The 27,826-nt window shown below is 40.4% G+C and overlaps 1 protein-coding gene across 5 annotated transcripts; it reads left to right on the forward strand.

Annotated features, from left to right (window-relative positions):
- Window positions 1–91: 91 nt before the first annotated feature.
- Window positions 92–27,760, forward strand: Rnf138 (ring finger protein 138). 5 transcript variants are annotated; one of them, XM_036205137.1, is made up of 8 exons: window positions 92–333; window positions 778–972; window positions 10,495–10,660; window positions 11,959–12,074; window positions 20,144–20,200; window positions 21,952–22,063; window positions 23,785–23,892; window positions 25,583–27,760. In XM_036205137.1, exons 2-8 carry the CDS (start codon window positions 863–865, stop codon window positions 25,649–25,651), a joined length of 738 nt encoding a protein of 245 aa, XP_036061030.1. In that variant the 5' UTR covers window positions 92–333; window positions 778–862; the 3' UTR covers window positions 25,652–27,760. The 5 variants fall into 5 exon arrangements, with proteins under 5 accessions (XP_036061030.1, XP_036061033.1, XP_036061029.1 ...); XM_036205140.1 differs by lacking the exon at window positions 23,785–23,892; XM_036205136.1 differs by lacking the exon at window positions 92–333 and having other exon boundaries at window positions 708–972.
- Window positions 27,761–27,826: the final 66 nt, after the last annotated feature.

Here is a 27,826-nt window from a genome sequence, read left to right on the forward strand (position 1 = left end):
CTGAGACCACCGGGTGAGGAGGGCCGCCCATTGCTTTCGTCACAATCCGCCGCCGCGCCGCGCCGCCCCCGGTTGCCATGGGGGCCGGGGAGGCCACCACGCCCCCGCCCCGCGGTGGGCGGTGACCCGCGGCCGGGCTGCGAGCCTCGCAATGCCCAGGGACAGCGGCTCCGGGGGTGGGGGCTTGACAGTGCTCCACGAGCCTCACTGGGGCCCAGTCCCATGAGGCGTGCGCGCCGCGGGACTGAAGCCAGAGGACGGCGGAGGGCCACCGCTCGGCCGGCCCGCGACGGGGAAGGCGCATGAGGCCCAGCGCGGCTCCGGGGATCTGAGGTGAGGCCGGGCGAGCTGGGCGGAGTTGGCAGGGGGCGGGCCGGCGAGGGCGTGGGAATGGCGGAGCGGAGGGGGGCCTGGGCCGCGAGGACTGGGTCGAGCGGCGGCGGCGGCGGCGGCGGCCGAGCGCGGAACTGCGGACCCGCGGCGCCTGCCCCTCCTTCCCGGGGGCGGGGCCGTGGCGCTATGGCGGCCGGGAGGGGCGGGGCGGGGCCTCGGGCGCGCGCCCGAGATAGAAGCCGCGGCGCAGCCAATGACAGCGCCTCCTCCCGCGCCTCCCGCTAAGCCCCGCCTTCGCGCTGTGGGCCGGCGGAGAATGGGCGGGGCCTGCTCGTGCTGCTGCCTTGTCTCTGTGTTCCGCCCCGCCCCGGAGCCCCGCCCCCTTCCTGGCGCTGGCCGCTTCCTGAGGGAGCCGCTTCCTGACACGATTCCCTCCCCCCTCAGGGCTCTCGCAGGGCGTCGGGCTCCGGGCCGCCACCGCCACCTGGGCCCCTGCCGGCGCCCGCGCCGTTCCCGCCCACCCCTCGCCATGTCCGAGGAGCTCTCGGCGGCCACGGCCTACACGGAAGATGATTTCTACTGCCCTGTCTGTCAGGAGGTGCTCAAGACGCCGGTGCGGACCGCGGCCTGTCAGCACGTGTGAGTAGACGCCCCTGCGCCGGCCCCGGCCCCGGCCCCGCCGGCCCCGCCGGCCCCGCCGGCCCCGCCTGCTTTCTGCGCCCCCGGCCCCGAGCCCCGGGCCCCGGGCCGGTCGGCGCTCGGGCCCTCTCCGGGGCGTCCCGGCCCTCCTTGCCAGGCCCGAGCGGGGCCCGCAGAGAACGTGGAGCCTTTTTGTCTCCTAGCAACCCTTGTGGAGGCCCGGGCGTTGGGTGCCCGGCCCCGCCGAGGGGTCGTGTGGGCCGGGCCGCCGGCGTGGTTCCCCGGCTTCTCTTGGGGTGTTAGAGCCCGGTCTGTGCGAGGACACCCCGCACGCCACACACACACACACAGACACACACACACACACAGCACACACACACATCACACACACACCACACACAGACACACACACACAGACACACACATCACACACACACACAGACACACACACACACACACACACACACAGACACACACACACACACAGACACACACACACAGACACACACATCACACACACACACAGACACACACACACACAGACACACACATCACACAGACACACAGACACACACACACAGACACAGACACACACATCACACAGACACACAGACACACACACACACACAGACACACACACACATCACACACACACACACACACACACACAGACACACACACACACACACAGACACACACACACAGACACACACACACACACAGACACACACACACAGACACACACACACACACATCACACACACACAGACACACACACACAGACACACAGACACACACACACAGACACACACACACATCACACACACACAGACACACACACATCACACACACAGACACACACAGCACACACACACACACACACACACAGACACACATCACACACACACACACCACACACAGACACACACACACAGACACACACATCACACACACACCACACACAGACACACACAGCACACACACACACAGCACACACACACAGACACACACACACAGACACACACAGCACACACACACACAGCACACACACACACACAGACACACACACACACATCACACAGACACACACACACACACACACATCACACACACACACACCACACACATCACACACACACACATCACACACACACAGACACACACCACACACACATACACACACACATCACACACACAGACACACACACATCACACACACACAGACACACACACACACAGACACACACACACATCACACACAGACACACACACACAGACACATCTCACACACACACACACACACACCACACACACCACACACAGACACACACACATCACACACACAGACACACACACATCACACACGGACACAGACAGACACATCACACACAGACACACACACATCACACACATCACACACATCACACACACAGACACATCACACACACACACACAGACACATCACACAGACACATCACACACACACACACAGACACATCACACAGACCCACACACATCACACACAGACACACAGACACATCACACACACACACACAGACACATCACACACACACAGACACACATCACACACAGACACACACACACACATCACACACAGACACACGCACGCACACATCACACACCCCGACACACACACACACATCACACACATAGACACACACACACACACACACACACACACGCACACACACACTCATCACACACCCTGTCCTTGTGTGTCAGATGACTGGTGGCCCTCTCCCACGCGAGGTCCGAAGTGGCAGGGTTTCCCGGGCGGGGGGAGTGGCTCCTCTGTGGCTCCCTCCTGTGGACTGTGGCAGGCTGAGGTGCCTGCTCCAGGCCTGAGGTAGAACGCAAAGGCCCGGGGCAGGGTGGCCTGACTGAGGCCTGCCACGGTTACAGGAAGCAATTTGAGTTGGGGACAGACCTTAATAAAGTCTATAAAGCACGTGACAGACCTGGGTGATGGTCAGAGTCCACGAGGAACGTTATTTGTTTACTTAGCTTGCTTGCTTTTTTATATATTTGTTTTGAGACACGGGCTCCTGTTGCTCTGGCTAGTCTGGAACTCAGAGCAAGCTACCTGCCTCAGGGATTAAAGCGGGCGCCAACTCGCCAGGCTCCCCCGAGGAACTTTTTGAAAGTAAAGATAACCAGTTTCTAGGCTCCGTTCCAAACTTAGACATGGGTTTCTGGCAGGTGGGGCCTGAAAAAGTTCGGTACTTCCAAGCAGCAGCAAAGAATTAAACAAGTCTCTAGATAAGTGTTTCCTTCCACTCTTGTTTTTAATGATGGGACTTAGAATTTTCCTTTTTAAAGATTTATTTATTTATTACGTATACAGCATGTATGACCAACCAGAAGAGGGCACCAGACCTTATTACAAATGGTTGTGAGCCACCATGTGGGTGCTGGGAATTTAACTCAGGACCTCTGGAAAAGCAGTCAGTGCTCTTAACCTCTGAGCCATCTCTCCAGCCCGGGACTTAGAATTTTCAAGGCATAGGTGAAGTGATGCTTGGGAGGCTCAGACAGAACGATTTGAGTTTGAGACTAGCCTGGCCATGTAGTGACTTCCAGGCCACCCTGGACTACACACTGAGCAAGACTTGTCTCAAAACACCCAACAGTAACAACAATCCAGCAATCCCCTTTAAGAAAAGGAAGAATGGTAGTGGATAGAACTTTGGTTTCTTGATCACAAGTCTAGTTACAGATGACCTTTTTGTTGTTAACTTTTTTTGACATTGATAATCCTTTTTTACTGAAAAATATTTCACGATGGGTGGTAGTGGCACAGGCCTTTAATCCCAGCACTTGGGAGGCAGAGCCAGGATGATCTCTGTGAGTTCGAGGCCAGCCTGGGCTACAGAGTGAGATCCAGGACAGGCACCAAAACTACATGGCGAAACCTTGTATCAAAAAAAAAAAAAAAAAAAAATCACACAATATAGTCTGAGCATGATTTCCCCTCCCCAAATCCTCCCCATCTACTGCCCTTTCTTTATCTTGGTCTTTAGGAAACAAAGAAAATGCCCAAACAAACCAGACTAAAAAATGAAAAACACAAGAAAAAAACAAAAACTGTAAAACTACAAAATTGGACAATAATATATAACAAAAGGACAAAAAATGCCCAAACAAAGCAATATGATTCAAAAAGTACAGAAATAACATTGAACACCTTTTGTGTTGCCATCTCTTCTGTTGGGCATGAGCCAACTCTTAACTGTTCATCTTCACTAGTCCTATTATGTGGTAGTCGTGTGAGTTAGCTTTTAGTGATGAACTATGTAAGTTATTTTTGCTCATCAAGAAAGATTAATGAGCTGAGTGGTGGTGGCTAATGCCTTTAATCCCAGTACTCTGAAAGGCAGAGGTAGGTGAATCTTAGTGAGTTGAGGACAGCCAGGGTTACACAGAGAAACCCTGTCTCGAAAAACCAGAAAAACAAACAAAAAAGGGGGGGGGGGATGAAAGAAAGATTAATGAGGACTGGAGGGTTGGTGCTGAGGTTAAGAACAATTACTGGTCTACCACAGGACCTGAGTTCAGTTCCTACCACCCATGTCAGGTAGAAAACTATTAACTCTAGTTGCAAGGGACCCAACATCTCTCTGGCCTCTGCAAGGCACTTGTACTCACATGCACATATCCTCGTGCAGGTACACACACACACACAAAACCCCACATAATTTAAAATAATAAAGTTAAGTTCTTTATAAAACAAGATTAATAACAGCCTGACACTTTTCTTTGGAGCAGATGAGGTGAGAGGAAGCTATGGTAGCTGTTGTGTGTGTACTTTGTAGATCTTTTATATAGAGAGTCATTTCAGACACTCTGGGGTCATTGACCTCAGACCCATTGTAAATTTCAGCCCCTCAAAATTCTGTGCACAAAATTCCACTGTATTTCACATGTCGTATATTTAAAATGAAGGACTGTAATTTAGCTTGACCTCAAGTGATTTTTTTTTTTTTTTTTTCCTAAACTTAGTTCTGACTTTCTTCAGATTAACTTACTGGACCTTGACATGAAGTGAATAGCTCTCTACCAGCACTTTCCCTATAGTTGCTTTGTACTTCTTGCTGAACAGTGTATTTTTTTTTTCTTTTTTTTTGGGGGGGGGTTTGAGACAGGGTTTCTCTGTGTAGCTTTGCACTTCTCCTGGAACTCACTCTGTAGCCCAGGCTGGCCTCAAACTCACAGAGATCCGCCTGCCTCTGCCTCCTGAGTGCTGGGATTAAAGGCATGCGCCACCACCGCCTGGCCTGAACAGTGTATTTAAAAAAGGAAGAGGGAGGACATTTTTTATACAGATGAGAAGGTAGGTAATGATGGAGCAGGGTCTAGATTGACAGGACTGAATGGGATGAAGGAATTTTTTTAATAACTAGAATTATTTTAAAGTATTTACTACATTGTTATCTCTCTTTTTCTTTTCTTTTCTTTTGGTTTTTTTGAGACAGGGTTTCTTTGTGTAGCTTTGTGCCTTACCTGGAACTCACTCTGTAGCCCAGGCTGGCCTCGAACTCACAGAGATCTGCCCGTCTCTGCCTTCCGAGTGCTGGGATTAAAAGCGTGCGCCGCCACCACCACCTGGCACATCATTATCTCTTTTTCACACAAGACAGAATTGTGCCTATAAACAAGTTTATATTTTGCTGAAAAATCGGGTTGTATTTTTGAGGTGAGGCTTAGGATTGAGCTTAGTGCCTTAATGGATGGATATAGTCTAGTCTATCAAACTAACAGAAGGAAAGGAGTACCAAATTACTTTATGATTCATAGAAAGGGATGAAGTTAATGATTTGGATCACTGGGAATCTTGTAGATATTAAAAATATGTTTTCATGGCTATTTCAGTGACAGGAAAGGAGCAAAATCATTACAATGACTATCAAAATATAAATGTCCCTTTAATCTCCATTTATTTTTCCAAATAGGTATTGTCTAATGCTTTCTATTTGGCATAAGGAGTACTCAGTGTACTTTCTCTAGTAACTGTTGATAGTCTAGTAGAGAAAACCTATAAATGTTACTGATATCTACAAGATTTTAGGTAGAAAATTTTATGTTATCAACAAGAAGCAAGTATCACCGGGCGTTGGTGGCACACGCCTTTAAGAGGCAGGCAGATCTCTTCTCCAGGAAAGGTGCAAAGCTACACAGAGAAACCCTGTCTTAACCCCCCCCCCCCAAAAAAAAAAGAAGAAGCAAGTACCTAAATCAGTTTGGGAATATAAGTGACTGATTTTCTTGATGAAGTTACCAGTGACAGTTTGTATTTGGGACGTGGTGGGTATACTGTGTATAGATTTACTAGAAGATGGCTATCCTCATATATGTGTGTGTGTGTGTGTGTGTGTGTGTGTGTGTGTGTCAAATTTCAGGTTGGCAGTTGACACTAGTAATGTTGGTGACACATTGATATGTCAGGAAAGAGAATGATGAGAAAGAACCTTAAACTAAGGTGGTTGTGGTAATGCAGAGAAGAGTCCCCTGACATTGTAAGGATATTGTGTAAGATTTAATGACAGCATGTCCAGTGGTTAAATGTATATACTGTACATAGATCTGGAATAAATGGAGGTAAAGCTGCCTTTGTAGGTGTGTTCACCGAGAAACATATATAACAAAGCAAGAAGAGAAGAGGTCCTAGATAGACCCAAGTTTTGAAGAATACTTACATAACTTCAGTAGAGAGAGCTGTATCCTAAGAAGTAGACAGGATAGGAAGAAATCCAGGCGAGACATAAACTGAGAGAATTAAAAACAAAAAGCAAAGCAGTAACCAAAACAACCAAACAAACAAAAAAAAACAAAACAAAACAAAAAAACCCCACAGCACTGTCAGATACCTTAGAAGAGTCCAATATAATTTTTTTTTTAAGATTTATTTATTTATTATGTATACAGAAGAGGGCGCCAGATCTCATTACAGATGGTTGTAAGCCATGATGTGGTTGCTGGGAATTGAACTCAGGACCTCTGGAAGAACAGCCAGTGCTCTTAACCGCTGAGCCATCTCTCCAGCGCCCCCCCCCCCCCCCATATAATGTTTGGTTTTTTTTGTTTTTTGTTTTAAAGTAAAAACAAAGTAAGGGCTGGGGGTATTAGTGTTAAAATGCTTGCCTAGCATGGACAAAGGTCTGTGTTTAGTCCCCAGCACTGAAAAACAAAACAAAGTTGGCTTGGGTGGTACAGGCCTGCAAAAGCATCTGGGAAGACTAAGAAAGGACAATTGCGATTTTGAGACTAGGCTATGCAACTAAATGAGACTGTCTCAAAACACCAAAACGAACTAGGGGACTTGGGGACCTAGCCCTTTGTTAGCCCATTTATCTAGCCTATGTGAGCTCCAGTGCTCCTCCTGTCCCCCAGCTGAACCAGTCATAGTGGCACATCTATAAAAACAGCACTTAGGCCGGGTGGTAGTGGTGCACACCTTTAATCCCAGCACTTGGGAGGCAGCGGCAGGTGGATCTCTGAGTTCGAGGCCAGCCTGGTCTACAAAGCAAGTTAAACAGCACTTGAGGTGAGATATGGTAGGAGAATTGCCAGGAATTTAAAACCAGCATGGGCTACATAGCAATACTGTTCCTCAAAAGGCCAGAAAAAGTGTGTGTGAGACAAGTATTCAAAAAAACATTTCAGGAGAAAATAGAGTGGCTATTGATAAGCTTATTTCTCCTAGTTTACTATGTAATCTTAAAAATCTCTTAGTTTTTTTGTTCATTTTACTTTTTGTTGCTGTGATAAAATACTTTGACAAAAAGCAACTTAGGGAAGAAAGAGTTTATTTGATTTACAATTGCAATCTGTTCCTTTGGAGACATCAAGGCAGGAATTTAAAGCACCACATCCCATCAAGAACAGGGATACAATAAATGCGCAGAACCTAGCTTGCTACTTAGCCAGCTTTCTCTTACACAGTTCAGGGCTGAAAACCAGGTAAGGCTGCTGTCTGAAATGGTCTGGGTCTTCTATACATCAGTAACTATCAAAACAGTCCTAAAATACACCCACAGATTCAGCCAACCTAATCTAGACAGTACCTCAATTGACTTTTCTTCCCAGGCGATTCTGGATTGTGTCAAGTTGACACTTAAAGCCAATCATTATAGTTTCTGTCTCTTTTTTAAAATGTCAAAGAATATTTGTACAGTGTTAGAAGTAAGCTCTAATCCAAATGAAGATTTACATATAACAACATATCTGGGAAACATTAGTTTTCTTCCTTTGAGACGTATTTTATATAGCCCAGGCTGGCCTTGAACTCCTTATATAGTTAAGACTGGCTTTTAACTATGATTTTCCTGTCTCTATTTTTCAAGTGCTGAGATGATAGGCATGTACCAAGATATCAGGCTTCTTTTTGACCTTTGAGATGAAGTTTCATGATATAGCTCTAGCTAATTGGGAACTCACTATGGGGTTTTGTTTTTTTTTTTTTTTATTTGTTGACAGTCTCATACATATAATGTATTTTGTTCATTTTTGTCTTCAATTACCCTCTCATTTCCTTCTAGCTTCTCTGAACCTGTTCCCAACAAATCCCTCTTCTATATTTTCATGTCTTTTTTTTTTTTTTTTTTTCCTTTTGGCTTTTCGAGACAGGGTTTCTCTGTAGCTTTGGAGCCTATCCTGGAACTCACTCTGTAGACCAGGCTGGCCTCGAACTCACAGAGATCTGGCTGGCTCTGCCTCCCAAGTACTGGGATTAAAGGCGTACGCTGCCACCCCCAACCCCGCTTATTTTCATGTCTTAAATCCCCCCCCCCCCCCAGACAGAATTTCTCTGAGTAGCTGTCATGGAACTTGGCCTGGAACTCAGAGATCCACCTGCTTCTGCCTCCTTCCTGAGTGCTGGGATTAAAAGAGTGCACCACCACCACCTTCCAGCTTCTTAAGATTTTTAAACTAATCCTTTGTCATTATTTATAAAGTGGCATAATTAAAAAAAACTGTACTGTTTACTTAACAGATCAATTTAATTTTTTTCCGAGACAGGGTTTCTCTGTGTAGTTTTGGTCAAATCAATTTAATTTTAAGACCTGAAGATTAATTGATTACTCCTTTCCCCTCCTCAGTTATTTTGGGGGGCTGTGTATTTTGGCACTTGCTTGTAGTCCCAGCATTAAGGAGACTGGGGCAGGAGAGTTGCTGTCAGTTTGAGCCATACCAGGGCTACCTTGTCTCAAGGGAGAAAAACAAAGGCCAGGCATGGTGTATACTGCCTATGATCCTTGTACTTGGAGGCAGGAGGATCAGGAGTTCAAGGCCAACCTAATGTGAAGAATTTGAGGTCACCATAGCTACATGAGACTTTTTTGTTTATCAGTGTTTTGCCTATTGTCTTTGCACCGTTTGCACGCAGTGCCTGTGGAGGCCAGACTAGGGCATCAGATTCCCCGGGACTGGAGTTACAGGCAGTTGTAAGCGGCCATGTGGTGCTGGGATTGAACCCATGTTCTCTGAAAGAACAACCGGTGCTCCTAACTGCCGAGCCATCTCTCCAGCCCCAAGATTCTTTCTTAAAAATAAGTTATTTGGGGGAATTATTTTGATGATATAAATTTGCTTGCCAGGCATTTAACTTACACTAAAAGCACAGTGGGTAAAAATATGGTTTTTTCTCTCCCAGTATCTGTTGATTGTTGGCATCTGGGAGTAGCAAACAGAGGAATTTGTAGTAATAAAGTAATGTACTATTCTAAAGTTACAGGCTCCTTTGATATGTGAAAAAGAAAGTATGACAGGAAGAGAAGGAAGGTGCACACCAAAAATTACTAAACTTTTTTTTTCTTAAATCAGTTTCTGTGTAGCAAATTTATTTAGTTTAATATAAAGGGAGATAATAAACAAGTTTATAGCTGAAGAGGCATGTTTGTGGTACAGAAGGAAAAACGGAAAAATTGGAAATAAAATTATTTATTTACCGGAATGTAGGGGTTATTGTTCTTCTTGTTGTTGTTTGTTTGAATTGGTCTTTTTATGTTATGGATGTCTTGGAACTTGATATGGAGATCAGGCTGTCCTGGAGCTCAAAGAGATCCTTCTGCTTCGTCTTCTTGTCTTGCTGGGATTAAATGCCTGTGCTGGCACACCTGTCTTTGTTTTATAGTTCTCAAACACAAATGTAGCTGGGTGTGGTGGCACATACCTGTAATTCCTTCCTATCATTCAAGAAGTTAAAGTAGGATTGCTTCCTTAGAGTCTATAAACTTCAGCTACAGAGTGAGACCCTTTCTCAAAAAAAAAAAAAAAAAGTTGTAAAATGGACTTGAATGTAGTTTTATTTTGTTACCATCTAATCCAGTTATTAGTCTTAATGTCTAAGAAATACATACATAACTTCCAAACTTGGCTGTGCATACATTTGAATAGCCTGACTTTGTAGTATATGTACATATCCATAATCACTTGTTTATAGTTAAAGAAATAAAGTAATTTTTTTTCTGTAATTAACTAACATGTAACAAATGTTTGGTTTAGTTTCTGTAGAAAATGTTTCCTGACTGCAATGAGAGAAAGTGGAATACATTGTCCCCTATGTCGTGGAAGTGTGACTAGAAGAGAAAGAGCATGTCCAGAACGGGCCTTAGATCTTGAAAATGTCATGAGGAAGTTTTCTGGTAGCTGCAGATGCTGTTCAAAAAAGGTAGAGTTATGTTATGACAGTGTTTTAATTTTCCTGGTGAACATGGTTTTGAAAAGAAAGACATTTCCAAGCAGTGTGGTGTGCACCTATAATCCTTGCTCTCGGGGGACTGAACTAGGAGGGCTGCAAGTTCACAGCCAGCTTGGGCTACAAATTGAGATAGTCTCAGAAACAAAATAAACAGAATGTTATTTCGATTGAGTTATGTAGAAAAGATCAGAAGCTTTGTGTATCAGAAACCTTAAGAGATTTTTCATCTTTAAGATTACAAATTTATTGTCTCAATAAGCTCACAGTCTCTCAAATGTTAATAATTTAGCCAAATAGATTTATATACTAAAGAAACCTGTAGCTGCCCACTTAGATATTTTCTTAAATCATTAAATATCTCACAGAAGACTGGTTTAAGCTTTAACTTTAAGCACATGGGATAATCAGGTATTGATAAATAATATTCACTAATTCTATTTGAAGAAGGCTGAACTGGTAAGAAGTGGTTAGGCTTTGAGTATAGCCTTGTGTCTGTAGTGCGTTTACTCAAGTCAGGTCTGCTTTGCATCTTTGAAGAAGATGGTGAACTGAAAATACACTTGGGGGAGTCTGGCCTTGCTTTTCAGTGAGAAACCAAAAAAAATGTTCCCAATATGAACATGAGAACATAATTTTTTACCTGCTTTTTTTCTCGTATTGGGTTGTAATAGTCAAACGCTCAGAAGCATGAGGCAGCCTCTTAGAATTCTTTCTTTTGTATTTGGTTTTCTGGGCTAGGGTGTCACGTAGCCCAAGTGGGCCTTGAGCTCATAATATAACTGAAGATGACCTTGAACAACTGATTCTTTGTTTCCTCTTCCCAAATGCTGAGATACAAGCATTCACCTCTGTGCCTGGCTTTTTCTATTGGTGTTACCATTTCAAGTGTAAAATTATTTGTTAATTTTATTCCCAATGGTTTAATGGAAGTTGGACTTGTGTGCAGGAACAAAAATGTGTTACCTATATTTATTTGTTTGTTTATTTATTTATTTATTTGAGGCAGGGTCTCCCTATGTATCCCTGGCTGACCTGAAACTCATTGTAGACCTGATTGACCTTAGCCTCTAAATAAGAGATCTGTTTCCCAAGTACTGGGGTTAAAGGTGTGTGCCACCCTGCCTGACACTAACTTACTTTTATAAAGAAACTTTTGCTTAAATGAAATATTTAGTTATCTATATATCTTTTTTCCTCTTATTGACAGTATCTCAAATTTTATGTATCGTGTTCTAAATTAAAAATCATATTTAACCAATAATTTACAGATTAAATTCTATCGCATGAGACATCATTACAAATCTTGCAAGAAGTATCAGGATGAATATGGTGTGTCTTCTGTCATTCCAAACTTTAAGATTTCTCAAGATTCAGTAAGAAGCAGGTAAGCAACATTTATTCTAAAAGCAAAATTTTAATAATTGAAATAGAAATTGCTTGGGGAATTTTGATATGTATATGTTCAACAAATTACACTAAGTATCTTAACTAGAATTTGCCTTAAATTTATTTGATATTTGTGTCTAGGAGACCAACTCCATCATATGCCTGAGCTTATGTTACTTAAGATCATTCTGGGAAAATCTTTCTTTGAATAAAAATTATACCTGGGAGTTAAAGACTCAATTTTCAGATGAATAATTTGAAAATTTGGCAAAATCACTTTCAATAATGTATTTAAATACTGGAGTTTTCATTTATTTATTTATTTACTTTTTCATTACCCTCTAAGGAATAGGCTTACCATTTGAAGTTTTTATTCTGATAGTGCTCAGATACACTATTACTACTATTACTACTACTACTTTTCTGTTGTACTATTATTTTAAGACTGGGTATAATGTATCCAAAGCTGGTTTTGAACTTATTATGTAGCCCATGATGGCTTTGGGCTCCACCTGAGTCTCTTGGGCACTTGGGCTTACAAATGTGTAGTGCCAAACCTCATACCAATCTATGGCTTCAAAAAAAATAGTGATTTATTTTTTTATTTTTGTTTTGTTGCGTCATTTAAAAACATTTATTACATTTCTTTGGGGTGTGTGTGTGTGTGTGTGTGTGTGTGTGTGTGTGTGTATTTATTTAGAGGTCAGGACAGCTTAGAGGATTCAGTTTTCTTTTTCCATATGGATCCTCGTGATTGAATTCAGGTGATCAGGTGTTTATTTTTAAATAGTTTTTCTCTCTTTCTCAAGAATCTTTGCTTCTGCTGGGATTAAAAGTATGCACCACCACTTCTTGTGGCCATCAGCCTTAGTAACAAGTGCTTGTACCTGCTAAGCCATTTATCTCCTCAGCCCGTCTCTGAGCTCCTTTAACTAATTTGAAACAGGGGTACTTTGGTAATTTGTTTTGTTATTCTCCATCTACCCAGGTACAATAGTGAGTAAGTAATGGAAGCTCAATAAATGCTGTTAAAGTAAATAATAGTGATAAGGGCTGGAGAGATGGCTCAGAGGTTAAGAGCACCGACAACTGCTCTTCCAGAGGTCCTGAGTTCAATACCCAGCAACCACATGGTGCTCACAACTATCTTTAATGAGATCTGGCACCCTCTTCTGTATACATAATAAATAAATAAATCTTTAAAAAAAATAATAGTGATAAGATGTATACCTGGTTAGCCACTAACCCAGGTCAAGAAGTAGAGCAGTTATCAGAACAGTTTTCCTATGAGCTGTGTCCGTTTGAATTCCATAGACCTATAACCACTGTTCTTTCAGTTGAATGGTTAATCTTTTGTTTTTCTTTATATTTTATCATCCCCATATGTATCCCTAAATGTTTTATTTCATTTAGAAAATTAATGACAAGCTTGTGTTCAATAGTGTAAAGAAATGCAATTTCAAGCCGGGCACTCAGGAGGCAGAGCCAGGAAGATCTTTGTGAGTTTGAGGCCAGCCTGGTCTACAGAGCGAGATCCAGGGAAGGTGCAAAGCTACACAGAGAAACCCTGTCTTGAAAAACCAAAAAAAAAAAGAAATGCAATTTCTTCAGTCTTACAATAGCTTGTGGAAATCAATATGCTAAGTCAAATAAATAAAATTTTAATTTCAGTGCTTGATACATGTTGTTAATATTCATACTTTAACCACTTTTAAGCACTCTGGTTGTCCATATAGTTGTACTATTTCTTTTGGCTGTTTTACTGACTACTTAGTTGAAACTTCTGGTAAGTTCTTTAGTAATGTTTTCATTGCTCTGCAGAACTCAACCCAGGTTCTCAATTTACTGTCAGTAGATGAAATTGTCATTTTCATTTAGTGATTTAAAAAAAAAAAAAAAAAAAAAATCCATGTGGATTCTTTCCTCCCTCTGCTTTGCATACTGTACTTCTGTATTATAAGTACACATCTGTTTATTACCCAGTTAATTTTTTGTTTTGTTTTGTTTTTCAAGACAAAGTTTCTCTGTGTAGCCCTGGTTGTCCTGGAACTCACTCTGTAGACCAGGCTGGTCTGCACATAGAGATCCACCTACCTCTGCTTCCTTAGTGCTCAGATTAAAGGTGTGCACCACCACTTCCTGGCAAGTTAATTTTTCTTAATATAGAGTAATGTTTTGTTACTTTTTTTCAACACTGTGTCCCAAGTACTCAGCAAAGTTCTTAAAGTGTATTACATGTACGGTCACTTTATTGGGCTGCTTTGTTTTTGTTTTGTTTGGCTTTTTGAGATTTGGTTTCACTTTGTAGCCCTGGCTGGCATGGACCTTGATATGTAGACTATTCTGACCTCAAACTTTGTGATGTCTCTGCTGCCTGAGTACTGGAATTACAGGTATATACCACCATACTCTGTACTGCATGTTAAATGACAACTCCCTACCCTATTCCTAGGACACAGACCTTGCTCATTTGGTTCCTTAGATTCATTTGATCAGACAATGTTAAGTCCTAATAACAATATTCCTTATCTGTATTCTTTCTCTGCTGTTGTTACTTCTCTAACTCAGTCCCTCTTATTTTCTGAATGGTATTAGTGTTCAGTTGGTAGTTCCCTAACCTGCCTGATGGCATTGCAATCTGTAGACCTGTGTGTCTCTGTGTGCATATGTATATGTGAGTGCAGGTGCCTGCAGAGGGTGTCATATCCCCCTGGAATTGGAGTTACAGGTGGTTATGAGCCAGTTGATGTAGTTGCTATAATCCAAACTCAGGTCCTGCAAGTACATTTTTTGTTTTTAATGGACAATTAACTATTGCACCATCTCTCCAGCCCTGCCAATATATTTTCTTTAAGTGCTTACTGCATAAGCATGGCATATGAGTTTACCTCCCCAGCACCCATGATGACAGGAGGACAGCACTCACATAAAAAGACAGGCACACTAATGTAGCATGAATCTTAAAAGGTCTTATTAATAAAAACAAACCTGGAGCCAGGTACCGGGGTCAACGCTAGAAGATCAGAGAAGCAGAACAAGCTATAGCCACCTCACTTTGCCAGTTTCTCTGTATAGTTTTGCAGTTTTGGTGCCTTTCCTGGATCTCGCTCTGTAGACCAGGCTGGTCTCAAACTCACAGAGATCTGCCTGGCTCTGCTTCCCAAGTGCTGGGTTTTAAAGGTGTGTGCCACCATCACCTGGCTCAGACGCCTTTCTTTTTTTTTTTGTATGTGGAGCTGAGGATCGAACCCAGGGCCTTGTGCTTGCTAGGCAAGCGCTCTACCACTGAGCTAAATCCCCAACCCCAGACTCCTTTCTTATTTGATCATTTTCTCTTTAGCTTTTGTCTTTGCTGTGTAATTCTGCATATCATTGTATTATATACATTAAACAGCCATGCTGAATTTTAACATATACTTGCTACCGTGTGTGTGTGTGTGTGTGTGTGTGTGTGTGTGTGTGTGTGTGTATCTGTGCTATGTATGTTAATGTATATGCATATGTATTCCTTTTGAGGGGGGAGGTAAAGGACAGTATCAGATATCTGCAGTTGCTCTCCACCTTAGTTTTGAATCTTTCACTGAACCTGGCTCTCACTGATGTCTCCAGGGGCTAGGGATCATTTGTCTCAGAGAACAGAACAGCCATAATGTTAAACATAGAGGCTAGCATTCCAGAGGCAGAGATCCGTCTGGATCTCTGTGAGTTCAAAGCCACCCTGGAAATAGCCAGGCATGGTGACTCACGCCTTTAATCCCAAGAAGTGATGGCAGAAAGCAGAAAGGTATATAAGGAATGAAAACCAGGAACTAGAGCCTGGTTAAGAAGCTTTTAGGCTTTAGAGCAGCAGTTCATTTGGATATGAGGACCCAGAGGCTTCCAGTCTGAGGAAACAGGATCAGCTGAGGAACTGGCAAGGTGAGGTGGCTATGGCTTGTTCTTCTCTGATCTTCCAGCGTTGACCCCAGTACCTGGCTCCAGGTTTGTTTTTATTAATAAGACCTTTTAAGATTCATGCTACATTAGTGTGCCTGTCTTTTTATGTGAGTGCTGTCCTCCTGTCATCATGGGTGCTGGGGAGGTAAACTCATATGCCATGCTTATGCAGTAAGCACTTAAACCACTGCGGCATCTTCCCGGATCCAACCTTGCTATTTTGGAAGACATTTAATTTACTTAACAGGGAAGGCTTAGCTGGATGTGATGGTACTCACCTGTGATCCAGTATTCAGAAGCCTAAAGCAAGAAAATTACCAGGATTTCAAAGCTTGTCAAAGCTACATGATAAGTTCAAGGTCAGCCTGGAGTATGGAATAAAATCTTCCTTTTTACTAAAAATAAATGGATGAGTATAATAAAATAAAAACTATAGAGATAGGCCTGGTGGCACAGGGATGTAATCCCAGCTACTTAGGAGACTGAGGAGGAGAATCACAAATTCAAGGCCTGCCTGGACTTTATGGCCAGACAAGACAGCTTGAGCAGGATTTTGACCCAAGAAAGTGAGGGTAGATACTATGCGATTTGGATGTCTAGATTAGTTCTCCAGTACTGCAAAGATAGTGAATGAATGAATGAGAATGAATGAATGAACAAACGAATGTACACATGCATGCGTGCACACTAGACTTGAGAGTGCCCTGGCTCAGATTCCAGTTCTGTTCTTTAGTAATTGTTTGACATTGTCAAGAAACTGTGCCTTGGTTTTCTCACCTCTTTATAAGTGGGGTTGAAAGTTAATGTGTTAGTGTAGGTGAGATTAAGTTGAATAATGTCTTGTGTGGTGTTAGTTCATACTTTCACCTCCATCTTTTACAAGTGGTACTGCTTTTCCCTAGCACTCTTAACCTACACCTTGCCAGCTCAGCTGGTAGACTATTTATGGATTCATTGATTCATTGATTCATTCATTTATTTAGGTTTTTCGAGACAGGGTTTCTTTGTGTAGCCTTGGCTGTCCTGGAACTTGCTTTGTATACCAGGCTGTCCTTGAACTCAGAACAGAGATCCACCTGCTTCTGACTCCTGAGTGCTGAGACTAAAGGCATGCATCACCACAACTGGTAAAATTTTAATGTTTTACTTTTATGTGATTGGTGTTTTGCCTGCGTGTATGTCTGTGTGAAGTGTCAGATTCCCTGGAACTGTTGTTACAGGCAGGTGTGAGCTGCCATGTGGGTGCTGGGAATTGAACTCAGGTCCTCTAAAGAGGAGGAAATGCTCATAACCACTTCAGCTGGTAGACTTTTTATTCTTTTGTTTACTCTGTGTGTGTATGAGGACAGCTATCAGAAAATGGTTCTCTGTTGCCATCTTGTGGGATCTGAGGATCAAACTCAGGTTTCAGACCTGTGTGGAAAGCTGCTCTGACCTTTGAATCATTTTACTGGCTTTTCCTTTTTTATTTAAACTGTTAGCTATCCTGTTGAATCTTTCCTAACCTTTAGAATTTCTTCCTGTTAATAGAACAGAAGTTTATACTCCAGTTAGATCCTTTAAACTTTATTGTATTTATTTACTGCTAAATCTTATATAAAATCTAGTATTATTTATATATCCTATATATATCCTATGTAGTGTTGTGTTTTCAATATGGACATGGGCAGAATTACGGGTTTTTTTTTTTGTTTGTTTTTTGTTTTTGTTATTGGGCTTGTTTGTTTTGTGGTACTTTGGGATCAGACTCAGGGACCCAGGGCTTTACATATTATAGATAAGCACTAAACCATGAGCTGCATCCTTAGACCTTAGTTGGTTTGGGGTTGGGGGGGGCGGGGTTTGAGACAGGATCTTGCTGTGTGATTACTAGGTAATTTTGTGTAGGCTTTGAACTGATGAGCTGGCTTCTGACTACTAGGATTATAGGTATTGTGATGCCTGGCAAGAGAAATGTTTTCCTTGGGGGGGGGGGGGCACTTGCACTTTGGGATGTATTTTGATTCCTAGCACCCACATCAGGCGGGTCACAACCATCCGTAACTCCAGCTCCAGGTGGAACTGATGTCTCTGGCCTCTGAGGTCACCTGCATTCTCATACACAGACACACACATATAATGAAAAATAATACAAGTCTCTAAAAGAAAAAAAGTGTTTCTCCATAGTAGAAGTAGGTTAGTGAGCTGGAAAAGAAGCCCCAAAGCCTGCAAATACTTTTTTTTTTTTTTTTTTTTTTTTAGGTTTTTCAAGACAGGGTTTCTCTGTGTAGCTTTGTGCCTTTCCTGGAACTCACTCTGTAGCCCAGGCTGGCCTTGAACTCACAGAGATCTGCCTGCCTCTGTCTCCCAAGTGCTGGAATTAAAGGCGTGCACCACCACTGCCTGGCATACTTGTTATTATAACATTGACAACATGGATGAAATTCTGTGGCATGTTAGTTACAGTTCCTGTGTGGAATGCTCCTTCTTCTAATATACCATACAACATTGACTTCTCTGGCATAGGATACAACTAAATATGTCAGGATGGTCTGTATATTAGAGAAGTGTACTATTAGAGAAGTGAAGCCTAGTCTCTTTTTGGGGAATAAATTATAATCATTAGAAAAGTTCAAATATCTTGCCAGGCGGTAGTAACGCACACCTTTAATCCGAGCATTGGGGGAGGCAGAGGCAGGTGGTTCTCTATGAGTTCGAGGCCAGCCTAGTCTACAGAGCGAGATCCAGGACAGGCACCAAAACTACACAGAGAAACCCTGTCTCCGGGGGAAAAAAAACAAAACAAACAAACAAAAAAAACAAGTATTTTGTGAAACCTCTTCTACTTTGGAAGCCACAGTCTTCTACCATGTCCTAGCTATGTGAGAAAGGTTCACAAATCTTTTAGTTCACCCAAGGGTTTAAAAACTTAACAAGGAGCACTGGAGAGATGGCTTAGTAGTTAGTAGAGCATTGATTGTGCTTCCATAGGACCTGGGTTCGAATCTCTCCGCCTACTTGCAGGCTCACCACCATCTGTAACTTCAGATACAGGGGATCCTATACCTTTTCCTGGCCTCTACAAGCACTTCATGTGTGTACTGCATAGACTTTCATGCAGCAAAACATCCTTCATGTTAAAAAATGAGCAAGGGCCAAATGTGATATAGCACATATATGCCAGAGGATGAAGCAGGAGAATGGGAAGCCAGCTTGGGCTAATTTTTAGACCCTGTCCTCACCCTCACTTAACCATCATCCCCAAAAGAACATCACTGGTTGAGGAAAAAGATTTTATGTAATTAAAATTCTGTGTTCTTTACTTTACACTTGTACCTGAATATTGTAAAAGGTTTTATTTTTGTGGGTTTTGAGATATCTTACTCCGTAGTAGTGGTTGGCCTAGAATTCTCTTTGTAGCCCAGGATACCTAAAACTCACAGAGATGTACCTGTTCTGTCTCTGCCTTTCAAATACTGAGATTAAAGGTATGTGTCACCATGCCAGGCTGTTTTTTTGTTTGTTTGTTTGTTTGTTTTGGTTTTGTTTTTGTTGTTTCAGACAAGAGTTAAGTAGTCCAGGCTGGCCTCAAACCTATTATTCCTCTTGCCTCAGCCTCCTAAGTGGTGTGACATTGTAAGTGTATGCCACTATGCCCTGCTGTAAACATCTGTTTTAAAAGACATAAATACATGAGTGAATAAGAACTTAAACAGTCTTTCTTGATTTTGAAAGCAATGTCATGAATATTTTGTATTAAAGACTACTTGAGCCGAGTTGTGGTGGCATGTGCGCCTTTAATCCCAGCACTTGGGAAGTAGATCTCTGTGAATTGGAGGCTAACTTGGTCTTCAGGGTGAGTTCCAGGACAGACAGGGCTACACAGAGAAACCCGTCTCAGAAAAAAACAAAAAACTACTTCAAACTTGAAGGTTCACACTTTTTTTTTTTAAATGTGGATTGAGTGTTTTTCCTACATGTGTACCAGATGTGTGCCTGGTGCCTATGAAGACCGAAAGTATTAACTACTGAGCCATCTCTCCAGCCCCTAAAGTTCAGTCTATTCATCTTCATTAAACAGTTCACATTAATGAAGCTCTGATATGTTTTATTATTTGTGGCATTAACTCTCCCCTCCCTGTGCTTCTTAAGTAACAGGAATGAAACATCTACGTCTGATAACACAGAAACTTACCGAGAGAATACAAGGTAAATTTTGTAAAATTCTACTTTAGTAAATAATATTGTTGAATAGTGTAGAAGGTCTTTATTATTTGTGTTGATAAGAATTTAACTTGGTGATTGACCATACTAGGCATTCACTTATACCATTGAACTATAATTCTGAATCCTCATAATAGATTTTTCTTTTCTCTGAGACAGAGTTTTGTCGTAAAGCTTAGACTGGCCCTAAATTCATGATCCTCTTGCCTAAGCCTTCAGAGTGTTTGGAGTTAACAGGCATGTAGATAATAACGTTAAATAGATTAGTTAGTAGATTTTTAGTATTAATGTTTTTTGTGTGATTTTGTGTGTATGTTGTGTGTGTGCGTATGTGCATACCACATTACACATATAGTTGTCTAGAGGATAGCTTGCAGGAGTTGGTTCTTTTCACCATAAGAGTCCTGAGGACTTAACTCAGGTTTCAGGTTAGGTGGCAAGTGCCCCTCAGCTGCTGAGCCATCTTTCCAGCCCAGTTACTGTATTTTTAAAATAAACATTTATTCAGTTAATTCACTAACTATAGTGCTGGGAGTTAATGCTTCAGAAATAAACAGTGCTTAAATAGTTGTTACTTTCAAGATCATGTAAGAGCTAATCTATTTTCCTGGTCAAATTTCTTCTATGCATGATTCAGGCAGAGATGTCAGTATTGAACTTGGTGACATTCAGAAGTGTTAAAGCCCAGTGATGTTTGATTCTTAGATTGCTTTGAACTACTTTATCTTAGGGTTTCTATTGCTGTGGTAAAACACCATGACCAGTGCAACTTACAGAAGATAGAGTTTATTTGGGGTTTACATTTCTAGAAGATTAGAGTCCATAATGGTGGTATGAGGCCTGGTGATTGGCAGCTGGAGCAGTTACAAGGAGGAAGCAGAAAACACACTGGAAATGGTGTCAGTTTTTTGAAACCTCAGAGTCTGCCCAATGACACACTTCCATCAAGGCCATACTTGCTAAACCTTCCCAAACAGTTCTAACAAATGGGAATAAAGTGTTCAAACACACGAACCTTTGGGAATCATTGTTGAAACCACTACACATCTCAGTCTTTGCTTTTTCTGTGAATTTTGTGTTAGATTCTTAATCTGGGGTAGAGTCAAGTTAGAATTTGATGGGACTCTTTTTTAACTAACTGTATTATTTAATTTATGTGCCTTAGGAGAGTAGTGAAGCACATGCTGCAGTCTAGTCAGACAGTGACTTGTGCCTTCACTTGTTGAGCCATTTCACTGGTCCATAGAATCTGTGTAAGGTTTTAAATTCCTCCATAGGAGCTTTCTAAAATGTGGTAAACCGTAAGACAGTTAGAAATTTGAAGGGATACTCAGTGACTTCTGGTACCACATGAATGATTACAATTACATTTGGACTTCTTAACTATGGTCCTTTATTTTGTTTGTAATTGTTTGTTTGGAGATGGGTTTCATTAGGTAGAGGAGGCTGATCTTGAACTCATGATCTTGCTGCTTTAGCCTTCTGAGTACTAAGAATTATAGGCATGGACTATCATGCTTAGCTTTTCACCCCTTGAGAACAAATGGACTGAAAGGATAAACACCAGTACTATATAAAATGAGACTGTAAGAGAGATTCTGTTCCAAATCAGTTATTGAATAATCTCATAACTACGACTTAAAACATAATAATTCACAACAGTGCGTCAAAAAAATCTCATTTTTTTATGTTGATGGTTTTGAATTTCAGTATGTCTTATTTGAATTGCTTTGTAGTTCTTCTGGGCATCCCACCTTTAAGTGTCCCTTATGTCAAGAGTCAAATTTCACCAGACAGCGTTTGTTGGATCACTGTAATAGTAACCATCTATTTCAGATAGTTCCTGTGGTGAGTACATATATTCAAAAGAACCTTTTGTTTAAAGCATGTAGTTCCATGAATCTTTCTTCATGTATAGAAAGGGGAAGTTTCTTTATTTAAATTTGGATATAAAAGTTTTAATAAGTGATTGATTGTGATGCAAACAATGAGATATTTAAAATTTCATTGCCTCATGTAAAGAAAGATAGTTACTGTGAGGTAATGTAGACTACTCTAGTAAAGAATAAAATGTGAACTAGGGAGTCATTTTTGTGTAGTGGCAGAGCCTAATTCTGTTGAGTCCTTTCAGTTTATTCTGCTGGTTGCAGAGGACTGGATCTAGTCACATGAATCTGTTGTAGAAGACAATACCTATAAGAATAAAACTGAGCCAGGCGGTAGTGGCGCACGCCTGTAATCCCAGAACTCGGGAGGCAGAGGCAGGTGGGTCTCTGTGAGTTCGAGGCCAGCCTGCGCTACCAAGTGAGTTCCAGGAAAGGCACAAAGCTACACAGGGAAACCCTGTCTCGAACCACCCCCCCCCCCAAAAAAAAAAAAAAGAATAAAACTGAGCTAGGCATGGTGGTGAATGCTTTTACTCCTAGCTCTAGAGAACAATTCTAGGCCAGCCAGAGCCATACAGTGAGACCTTGTCTCAAAAGCCAAAGAGTAAAACCAGGATACAATTAAACTTTATAATTCACTCCGTTTTCATTTTACATGTAAATGAAATCAAGCTAATAATAATTCTATAATGGTTATTAATTAGATCAAGTGAGACTATATGTTGCACATGTTGTAGGTAGTTAATGGAAACTCATTACATTGATATTAGTATAGGCTGCATGTGCTGTTTCTGTTTAAATAGTTCTATAACTAGGGATTTAATTAATAGAATATCCATGGTCTGGTCTCTCTTACTATAATAGTGTCATTTATCAAAGGTAATCTGCTTGGGAAATGATCTAGTCATGGGATTTGGCTCTTAGAAATGGATTTCAAGAGCTGCACATGGCACATCTGCAGTCCCAGGACTTGGGAACCTTAGACAGAAGAATCACAAGTTCAAGGCAGCCTGGGCTACATAGCGAGACCCTGTCTTAATCTCTTTATACTGCCCAGTGCTTTTTGTGTTCAGGCAAACCTTAGAGAGACTAGGTGTGAGTACAGATCACATTATTAAAGCAAATATTGATGTGAGGGCTGGATGTGCTAGTGCATGCCTTTAATCCCAGCACTTGGGAGGCAGAGGCAGGAGGATCTCAGTGAGTTCGAGGCCAGCCTAGTCTACATAGCAAGCTCCAGAATAGCCAGGACTACATTAGAGAGACCCTGTCTCAAAAAAACAAAAAATAAAATAAGAAATTGATGTGAATTGAGCTATACCTTTTTTTATTTTTCAGTGCATATAAAAGTTACACTTGACTATACTGTTTTCTGTTAAAGTATGCAATGGTATTCTGTCTAAAGTGTATACAATAGCTGAATTACATGCTTCATTGCTAAAAGTGTTATTGATCATTTGAGCTGTTGGAACAATGGTGCCAAATAGACTTGCTTGACACTGGGTTGGCACAGACTTTCAATTTTTAAAGAAATGTAGTATTTGCAAAATGCAGCAGACTGAAGCACGATGAAGTATACCTGATGTTTTCAGTAACTGAGCTTGTATTTTAATGCTCTCAATAATTATATGATGTTTCATTATTTTTGTTATTTTTTGATTTAAAACAATCTGTTTCTCATAGACATGTCCTATTTGTGTGTCTCTTCCTTGGGGAGATCCTAGCCAGATTACTAGAAATTTCGTTAGTCATCTAAATCAAAGACATCAGTTTGATTATGGAGAATTTGTGGTAAGTGAGTTCTTCAAGATTAAGAAAGTTAAATTAACTTTTTCAATCTAAATTTGAGTTTTCAGGAAGTTGTGGAATCAGACTACTTGAATAAAGGGCAAGTTGCTGTATTTTTAATAGTAAAATTGTTAAGCTTCATGAAATTCTGAGAATTGAATTTATTTTTTATACTAGAGAGATAATTACTAGAAAAATAAGCCCCTTAATAGCAAAATGGAAGTTTAAGTAAAAATTGCCTAGAATTAAGAGAAAATTATACCTGCTTGAAAAGTAAAATTGGTCCAACTCACGTGGGAGGATGTGTTTCAAATATAGAGTAAGTTGTAAGCGGATGAGGCACATTAAGAAAACAAACCCAAGAAACCCATCAAAAACCAGGTTGTCTACTTAGGAAAGGCAACAAAGGCCCTCAAACCAAAAGGCTCAATTTCTATTTTTCATACTCATGATAATTTTAAAAAATGATGTGATGGTTTCACTTTATTAATTGTAAAATTGCACTTTATTCAGCTTGTGTATAGTTAAGATCTCATTTAATACACAATTAATCCCAATAAAGAAAAGCTGTTGTTCATTTTCCTGTTCAGGTAAAAACAGGCATGCATAATTTTCATTTTTATGAAATTTGCAATTTTAGCCTTATTTCAGAATAATTTAATTGTATGTAAAATTCACATGTGCTGCTTCAGTGATTTTAGGAAGTAATTGTATATTATTTTTAAATTTCCATTTTAAGAGCAAATACTGTGTCTAGAGGGCTATATTTGGAAGAACAAAATAGGTTTTGTCAACTATTTTTAATCTAATTCTTTGTTTTACCTTGCCCTAGAAAACTGTATTTCAGTTGTCAGGTAGAAGACTTGGTATCTTTTTATTTATTTATTTATTTATTTATTTATTATTTTTAATTAATTTATTTTTTTGTGGGGCTGAGGATCGAACCCTGGGCTTTGTGCTTGTTAGGCAAGCTCTCTACCACTGAGCTAAATCCCCGACCCCAACTTGATATCTTTTAATGCTAATCCATGGGGCATAAATTGACAGCAAATAGCGTTAAAGAGAGAATAGGGTTTCTGTTGTTGGTGTTGTTTGGATGGTGGGTCAAGACGCAGTGCATTCTAAACAGTTGTTCTACACTGGGGTACTGAGCCCTAGTCATAGAGAGCCAGTTTATAATTTAAAATGACTGAGCTACAGTAGAACTATTAAATTCGGCTGTTAATTCAGTAAATGCTTATCTTTCTTAAAATTAATTTCTCTCCAAAACTTAGAAATCTTTTTTAGAGATGATACAAATTTATCATTACTAGTTTTAAATAACTATAATTTTGGTCAGTGTAAATTTTATCCTCTGCTGAGCAGAGCATTTATTACTTATTACTAAATAATGATAGCCAAACTTAATTTTTAAAGTTCATGTATTGAAACCTTGTATTTTGCTAATTTTTGAGATGGGGTCCCATTATGTCCATGCTGGTTTCAAACCCCTGGGCTCTAGGTATCCTCCTGCCTCACGGTCCTGAGTGGCTGAGAATATGGTGCACACACCATGGTACTTGGCTTAATCTTGCATTTTAAAGCATACTGTACATAAACTCCCTTGTATGCAAATGAATGTGAAAATGTAATGCATTAGATAAAATTGAATAGTTGACTATTTTCCTGTTGACATGGTTTTTTCTTTATTTAGAATCTTCAGCTAGATGAGGAAACCCAGTATCAAACTGCTGTAGAAGAATCTTTTCAAGCAAACATCTGATTTGAGTACACATTTCTGCATCCTTGTACCTACAAGTGCCATCTTTAAGGGGAAGACAACGTGAAGTCACCGTTTGAATAATTTGCTGTGCATATTAATAAAAATAATAATTCAGTCTACTGTATTAGGTTTTTAATTGAAAATAAAGGTGGGCCACCCTAACTCCATTCTCTAGACAGTTACTTTAACAACATGGAAACGGTTGTATTTTACTTGTGTGGTGAAAAGGGAATTCCTGTTGTCTTTTTCTTGCTTGTGTTACATATTCTGAATGTTTCATTAAGTTGTTTTTGATATTTGATGTAGTTCCTTCTGTTTACTTTAGAGGTAACAGTACTTTATTACAAAGGTAACAGTAGCAAGTTCTAAGAGATGTGATTCCTATAAAAATAATAAGACTGAGCCATTTGTCAGAACTGCAGAATGGAAACTTGAAGTGCTAAGTGATGGATAATCCAAAGGGATTTTTTAAAGAATAGATTCTAGCTGAGGAATTCAACAATAAGAAAATTGTATTTATGTAATGTTTTGTATTTTTGAAGACTAGTGAAATTTCTATAATAATTTTGACTTTGAAAGCATATTGTACAAATGTTTCTTCTTTTGCTATTAGATGAACATATCAAAAGAAGAGAAAAGGTTTTCTTTGGTGGTTAGTTATTTCACTCTAGCTTGAATAATTTGTAAGCCTAAAATGAGTTGTATGACAGTTCTCTGTAGTCAGTATTTCTCACTAGCTGATGGAACTTTCAGTTTGTGATGATATATTACACTTAAATTAGTTTTTTAAAAATCCAAAGTTGAAGATGTATGTGGAGATACGTACATACACTTTTGCATGTATCTATGCACATATATCTTTACTGAGAGTTTGTCAGGTTATGTATAGAATTTCTATTAAGAGTTTTAATAATGGGCAAGCAATATAGGATTGAAGTATTTATCTCATTTGATTAAAATTTTGTATGTTACCAGATTTTTTAAACAGTAAGCCAAAAACTAAATGGTATAGTTGGCTGTTATTACATCTAAAAAATTTGTTATATGGTGCTCATTAGTTATTTTTGAAAATAATGAATAGGTGATGTAGTGAGGGAGGTTTTACCAGCTACTGTTTCACTACATTTTAGTCAAAACCAAGTTCGTTCTTAGTCTTTGGTGTAAAGTATTGTAGAAGAGGCCAAGTCATAGAGTATAGGGTGAAGAGTGAATTCCTGACATTCCATGCTAACATACACTGTTACGCTTTCTTTAAAATAACTAAACTCAAAAGAAAAATCTCTGAAGTAGTTTGCTGCTAATATATACATATATTGTAAAAAATGGTATATTTTGATTTTCTTAATACCCTTGTTGACTTTTCTACAGTGAACATTTTTTAACTTGATTTAATAAAAATGTTAATTTTCAACATGCATTTTGTAAAAACCTTTTTCAGTTAAACAGTAATGACTTTATTTATGTTTAGTAATATAATCAAACACACAAAAAGCCATACATCTTAATGCCTCTTTTCTGTCCTTTCTTGAATGTGATGTTTGCTGTGTTTTCTAGCACTTTCAGTTGACATACAGGAATTTTAGGAACATCTGTATAATGAACTCTTTAAAAGAGACTTCTGTCCACAGTTCTAGCTAAAGCAATAACTTAGATACTTTTAAAGTATAATTGAGCCAGTGTGTCCGTACACCATCCAGTGATGTGCAAACTTCTTTAAAGGGAAACTTGTACTAGAGGCTGTTTTGAAATCTTGTTTTGAAGTCTTGTGGATGAGTTAAATATTAATAGCTTTTTAAATAAGAATTACACCCCCCCCCCCCAAACTCCTGACTATGGAAAAAAACTTCTAAATTCCTCTTTTTGTTAGTGGAATAAGAACAGGGATAGATAGGTTTATAATTTAATTCCTAGGGGGAAAAGCTCCTACTTTATTTTGTCTTTGTAGCTGTCAGGATAAAGAGGAGAAGCTGTAGCAATATGCTGATGCGTTGGTTTCACAGTACCAGTTAGGAAAGCTATTTCTCCTTACAATTTAGTGTATGTTGTTAAATATGGTGTTATTTGAGATGTATTGCTTTATTTTTTTCAATTAAAAATGGTTTTCTCCTATTTGTGTGTCTTAATTAAAATTTGTCCTCAGAGAAACATTTCTAGGTCTCATAAGAAACACGCAGG

Source organism: Onychomys torridus, chromosome 13 (assembly GCF_903995425.1).
Source record: "Onychomys torridus chromosome 13, mOncTor1.1, whole genome shotgun sequence".
NCBI lineage: Eukaryota > Metazoa > Chordata > Mammalia > Rodentia > Cricetidae > Onychomys > Onychomys torridus.